The sequence below is a fragment of the Sinocyclocheilus anshuiensis genome, unplaced genomic scaffold (genome assembly GCF_001515605.1).
Source record: "Sinocyclocheilus anshuiensis isolate Anshui unplaced genomic scaffold, SAMN03320099.WGS_v1.1 scaffold1672, whole genome shotgun sequence".
Taxonomy (NCBI): Eukaryota; Metazoa; Chordata; class Actinopteri; order Cypriniformes; family Cyprinidae; genus Sinocyclocheilus; species Sinocyclocheilus anshuiensis.
In genome coordinates this window covers 267,871-274,263 of record NW_015555812.1, presented here as the reverse complement: position 1 = coordinate 274,263, position 6,393 = coordinate 267,871, and the positions used below count along the sequence as shown (strand labels likewise).

The following is a 6,393-nucleotide window of genomic DNA, read 5'->3' as shown; positions in this document are numbered from 1 at the left end:
GGATCATGTGACACTGAAGACTGCAGTAATGATGCTGAAAATACAGCTTTGATCACGGCAATAAATTACATTTTAAAATATATTCAAATAGAAAATATTTCTCAATTTTACTGTTTTTGCTGTACTTTGGATCAAATAAATGCAGACTTGGTGAGCAGAAGCGAATTCTTAAAAAAAAACAAAAAACATTAAAAATCTTACTGTTCTTACTGTGTATAATCATCGAAACTTTTCTGAAGACAGTCGGTTCCCTTCAGAGATACATTCATATAAAACACCCGCGCCACGTTATGATTTGAAACGTGCAGTGCTAATGTTTATTCAACGAAGTCAAACGCCACAAATAAATCAATGCATGGGAAACACTGGTAATGTATATCGAAATATCGGAAATGTGTTTAAAAATCATATCACCGTTATTGAAAATAATTATATCGCGATACATATTGATATTGAATTATTGTCCAGCCCTAATATACATATACATATATATATACATATGTGTGTGTGTTCACTCTGTCATACTGTAGAAGAGGAAGAAGTGGATAAGATGATGGAACAAAAATTGAAAGAAGAGGAGGAAAGGAAACGAACTAAAGAAATGGAGGAGCAAATGTCTTTGGAAGAAACTAAAGAACAGGTGTGTACAACTACATTAGCTCCTCAGGATTATGCAATGGACCCATTATACTAAAGAAGTTCATTTTAGTTCCTTTAATGGGGTTATGAAATGCAGTTTCAGATTATGTTTCTCAAGGTTAGTTTATAATGTTTGCAAAATTCTTAGTACCAAAAAATCTAATATATATAAAAACAAATAAATGTAATCATTTTTTCACTGTTAAAAATAAGGGCCACGACCTCTTACAGAAACAGAAGTAAATGCCCACTGCTGTGATTGGCTAACTTCAACACACTGTATTCACGCCCTCCCTGTCATGTTGTGTGTTTTGATACTCGAGATGGCAAACACTGTGATAGAGTCATATGTTTGAGGCTGAGGCAGACAAAATTGAAACAACGTAAGTAACTAGGGATGTGCAACAGTGATCGAGTACTCGGCCGTGACAGCGACGATCGATCATGAAAACAATGATCGTGTGGGTTTAAAATTTTTTTTTCCTGATTGGTTATAGCAGCACTTTGGGCAGCACCCTGAGCTCTGATCTGTTTCTCTTGCCACAGTATGCGGTCCAAAGTATAGATGAGAAGAGAGAGAAGCATGGCTTCAAAGTCATGTAGTGATGTCTGTGTTAGCTACATGCATATCTGATGAATCTAATATAGGATGTGTTGGGATATTAACATTTATTAACATGCTGAATGCGCTGCATATTGCCAGTGTTTAGTTTCATCATGCTCAAATGCAATGTCCGATATTGAGTTATTTGAGACGGTCATATTGCTTTTAGATTTCTTTTTTTAAAAATACTGATGCTATAATAATGCAGCAGTGCTTTTTTTCGTCATATTTGTTCAACAGTTGGCATACTTCAGTTAAAATTGTTTTCGTAATTCGTATGGCTCTGAAAGCGATTTCAGGAATCACTTGATAATGTAGATGAAAATCTAGCACAAATCTTCCATAAACATAGCATTATAATAAGAACTTTATAGAACGTGAAATCTATAGTAAATTCTGTCTGCTTTCCTTGCCCGTGTTTCATTTCAGCATGCTGTTATAAAAGCGCATCACAGCAGGAGCTCTCTCTCTCTCTCTCTCTCTCTCTCTCTCTCTCTCTCGTAACTTAAAGTTCACTGGCATTTGCATACATTTGTGCCGATACAAGTTGTAATGTTACGTCTATGTCATGTATCTAAGTTATCTGATTAATATCATAGGATGTGTCATAGTACGGGCTTCAGTTCAGGCATAAAGTCACTCTTCAGCTTCACCTCATGCAGCTAGTCCTTTTTAAATGCTTCTTTTTTAATAACATCGCTGCATCATAATCAATAATATAGCACTGTTCTAATCATGTGTTTGTGTTTTCATAGACAGGTTTTCATGTCATATTTTTATTTTTAACATTCATTTTCATAACAGTCTTCAGATTTTCTTTATCTCCATCCCATCCCCCACCCCCCTGTACACGTGCCGCCCCGAGTACTCGTTTTTGAACCTATTGATAATCGAAATGAGAAATTGCCAAAAATGCCCATCCCTAAATGTAACCACGATTGCAACAGTCTGATTCAGCGTGGTACTTGTTTTTGCTTACTTCATTTTCGGTATATAGTTTTTAAAGTACTGTTATTACTTGTATTACAAAAATGCTGCAGTCTAATTAGGATTTTTTTTTTTAATTACACTGTTTCCATTAATTCGCCAACAGTTTAACATTTATTTGGTTGTATGTTTCATGCTTAGTGGCAACACTATTATATTTCAATAGAAGATATTCAGAAAAAACTGCATTTAGAATAATTCACAAAACATTTTGTTGTGAAATGTGAAAAACAAATGAGAACTTTATCTTTCAGATACTCAGGCATGTCATTAAAAATAAACCTCAGCCACATATTTCTAATGCTAGGATCTTTAGGAAGGCTATGCAAAGTTTTTGGAGTTTATCCACTGACAGAACAATGTCTGAGTTTAATGTTGGACTTGTCTTTTGGTCTCATCTTTTGGTATCATCTTTATCCAACAGCAGTATCACTCTTGAGATTGATGTACAGACATGAGTTGTTCAGAACACACCTCCTCAATTACATTCGACGATGTCACATGTTAAGGGGTGTGTCGGAAAGAATCATGGCATCACAATTATCTGGATCTCAAATCCGGGAATTTCAAAATGATAGAAAAGAATAATTCATTTTTTAAACTGCCGAGTTTTAAGTTCTGAAACAAACTTGCAGTATGATTTTTATTTTAGAGTAACCTTTTATATATGTAAATATCAAGAACATTTTAATTCTCCATTTCACGACCGCTTTAAATGGAAGAAAAAAAAAACTCCAGAACCTCTAAAGTTTGACATGTCTCCATGCATTTGCTCATTGTATTATGCTTTTATTAAGCTTTTAATTGTTTACTAGGTTAAAAAAATGGGGGAAAAATTGCAGATTTTGCAAGAGGAGAAACATCATCTCTTCTTACAGCTTAAAAAAGTGCTTCATGAGGAGGAAAAGCGTCGAAGAAAGGAGCAACGGTAAGTAAAATTAAGGGAAAAAACCTGAAAAATGTAAGCTGTCATGTTCTTTGTTGTTATCACACTTACACTGTCGGAAGGAACAATAGAGACGTGGAGTATAATAAACGGTCTTTTAATCAGCAAAACACAGGGGTAATCCAACACAGGAACGAGGGTAGACGCATGTACAGACGGAGTAGACCCGACGGGAGAAACACACAGACAGGAACTAAAATACAAGGGGTAAATGTGAAACTCAGGTGCATGGGATAATAATCAACCTAAACAAGGACAGGAACATGACCAAACAAGGAAAAACCGGAACAGAAACGGGGGCAAAAGACGACATAGACAGTCCAGAATCCTGACAGTTGTGATCTCAATTATGCACTTGATATTGGACAGTGTGCTTAATTATTGTGCTACAATAATATATTTTTCGTACATTGTTCTTTGTATTTATCAAGTTTATTTGAATATTCTTTTATTTTTAGTGATATTACAACACTGCCCTCAGCCAGTTACCAGCCCAGCTTAACTCTGCACTCAGGACAGCATCTACTCAGCATACAAGGTGACATTTTAGAAGTTTGCAAAACCACAATGACCTTGAATCACTTTTAAGGAAATAATAGTAGATATAAGTACAACAAAACAGTTTTGTTCTTTTAATTAGACCATGCTGTTATGCAATGTTTAGAATGCGGTTTTTGTGTGTTTAAGGCAGTCCAGTGAGTCACAATAGAGCTGGTGCTCTATTAGGGGAGCGCAGTAAACAGCTGTTTCAGACACCTCTGATGCCTGTAAGTAAATAAATCTCGAACACATGTAACATGTTACACTGTGTGTTGTTTTTAACAGCAGTAATGCCAAAAAATGGAACTGAGTTACGTTTTATGCAGAGAAGCTTCAATTTCTGTTACCAAAATATTTTCTGTAAGATCTGTGTTGTCATATTCAGTGAGGTGTTCCAGCTACAATTATTTATTTTTTGCTGTAATAACTACTTCATAGATCATATCTGGCACTTATCCATAAAGTGTTGTCTTGTGTAGGGCCATCACTTCCCCAGCCAGCCAGGTTTTCCCCCTGGTTCCTCTGAGTATGGGCAGTTCTCAAGTAGCACTGCAGTCCATGAGCCATTTGCTGTCACTCAGGCCCAGCATCACACCTCTTATGGACCTGCTGCTTCTGTGCCCATCAGTTTTGCAGGCACCACCCAGATAAGAGGTAACAACAAAACTTTATCATTGAGATGTTTTTTACATTAGTAAACCACAGTCTTCAGATGATACAAGGGTTATTTTACCTCAAACATTTGATTGCTTAAAGAGCAGGTCATATGGTATTTTAAAGTGTCCTAATATTGTGTTGGAGTCCCCTACAACAGGACGGGTGTTTTTGGAGTAAGATCAATTTCTCTTTCATGAGATTACTTCCTCTTTTTGACCGGGTTTCGTTTCTCCGTGTCGTAAACTCTAGAGGCGAGGCTTCTAAACGGGGGTGCTTTTAGGGGCGTGATATTCAAATGACGATTGTTTTCTACCGCCACATTTTTCAACGTTGCGATCATTCGTACGATGAGATTGGCGGCATACGAATATTTCATGAATCACACGTGAACTCTGTCGTAAGTTGATTTGTGTGCACGGATCTGCGCTCGTTTCTATGTTAGATTGATAAATGAGGCCCACTGTATCAGTCGTAATTACAGGTTGTGGTTTGGAGGCGCTTGTTGGTCCAAATAAAGATTAGAAGCCGATGAAGATAAAAGGCGAGATTAGAGAACCAGTCCTCAGGTCAGAGTGTTTGTATTTCGCGGGCAGGCGTGGATTATGCAAATGTGTTACCCAGTGACGTAGATCGGTAACAGGCAAAAGATTCGAAAATATGATGACTCGTTAAGGCGTTTCAGAATCGACTCTCTCTTTTGAGAGATAATATCTTTATTTATCATGCACTTTTTTGATTAACAACTTTGCAGCCTGTTTACATTTAAACATAGCTACGTTACAAACTGCAAAAGAGATATTTTTCAAAAACCCATATGACCTGCTGAGGACGCAGTGTCTCGTTCCCTACTCAGGGAACCATGGTTACATAAGTAACCTGAGACGTTTTTCTGTAAAGGAGGTTTATTTGCTTTGCATCATTTCAACACAACCAGTTTAATCAGTTCATCAAGTTTACAGAACATAATATAACAGTATATCTGCCAGCAGCGATACAAGGCCTGTATGGAATTAAAATAATGACAAATGTATTTGAAACAAAAAAGTTTAATTGCATTAATTGGAAAAAAAGCATTGCATTAACAGTGCTTGCATTGCATTTTCAGGGCTTGCATTATTAGGGGCTGAAATTCAACATGTTTGTATGTTTAAGCTATTGCTGTACTTATATAAGCTATATTTGCTATTGCAGGGGATTTTAATATTCACATAGTTAATCCAGAAATCAAAACTTCAAAAGAAATTATAACCGTTTTAAACACTTTTGACCTGATTCAGCATGTGCATGAACCTTAACAGTTGAACCTTGAAATTAACAGTTGGATGTGCCAGAACTGTCTTCAGTTAAACAAAGAGAAAACTGAAGTCATTGCATTTAGAAACAAAGATGAAGTTGCAAATAAATCATAAGGAAATGCATACCTTGACTCAAACAACTAAAAATCAAGTCAAGAATCTTGGTGTGATTCTGGAGACAGACCTTATGCCGAGTTTACACTGCACGATTTTCAAACTCGTCGGATCGCCGTTGTTTTCACACTGCGTGACTATCTGGGGCAGCATTCAGTTGTTGCTGTGTTCACACTGCACGATGGAACGACGACAGGAGGTTACACACTGCATGACTTTACAATAGGAAGAATCGCAGACAGCTCTGTCTGGTGAAGGGTTGCCAGGTTTTCACTACAAAACCCGCCCAATTACTACTCAAAACTAGCCTGAAAATAGCCCAATTGCTTTTGAGGGGGTCCCCCAGTAAAAATCGCGTTCGGGGGGTAAAATACAATTTTTTTTGGCAGGGTTCTCCTGCTACAATTCACATTCCAGGGCCTAAATATCACGTTATTAGGGTCGCTTCAACCTGCTGACATAAAAAACAACCGGCGGCAATCGCGGATTTGGCAACACTGGTCCGCAAACTACGTTTCATATAACTCCTCCCCGAACTTCCCGCTGCCCTGTATCTTGGTCTCTCATTGGCTGTAGGTCATCGCCGATGTGTTTTTCAGTCAGAACTCATT

The 6,393-nt window shown here is 37.3% G+C and overlaps 1 protein-coding gene across 2 annotated transcripts in view; it reads left to right on the top strand.

The window, feature by feature from the left end:
- LOC107675148 (G protein pathway suppressor 2-like) overlaps positions 1–6,393 on the top strand; it is an 18,401-nt gene that overhangs the window by 932 nt on the left and 11,076 nt on the right. For both annotated transcript variants that reach the window (XM_016469392.1, XM_016469393.1), the window contains exons 3-7: positions 531–640; positions 3,046–3,158; positions 3,635–3,714; positions 3,864–3,943; positions 4,196–4,370. In XM_016469392.1, coding sequence (XP_016324878.1) covers positions 531–640; positions 3,046–3,158; positions 3,635–3,714; positions 3,864–3,943; positions 4,196–4,370 — 558 coding nt within the window. The remainder of the gene's footprint in view (positions 1–530; positions 641–3,045; positions 3,159–3,634; positions 3,715–3,863; positions 3,944–4,195; positions 4,371–6,393) is intronic.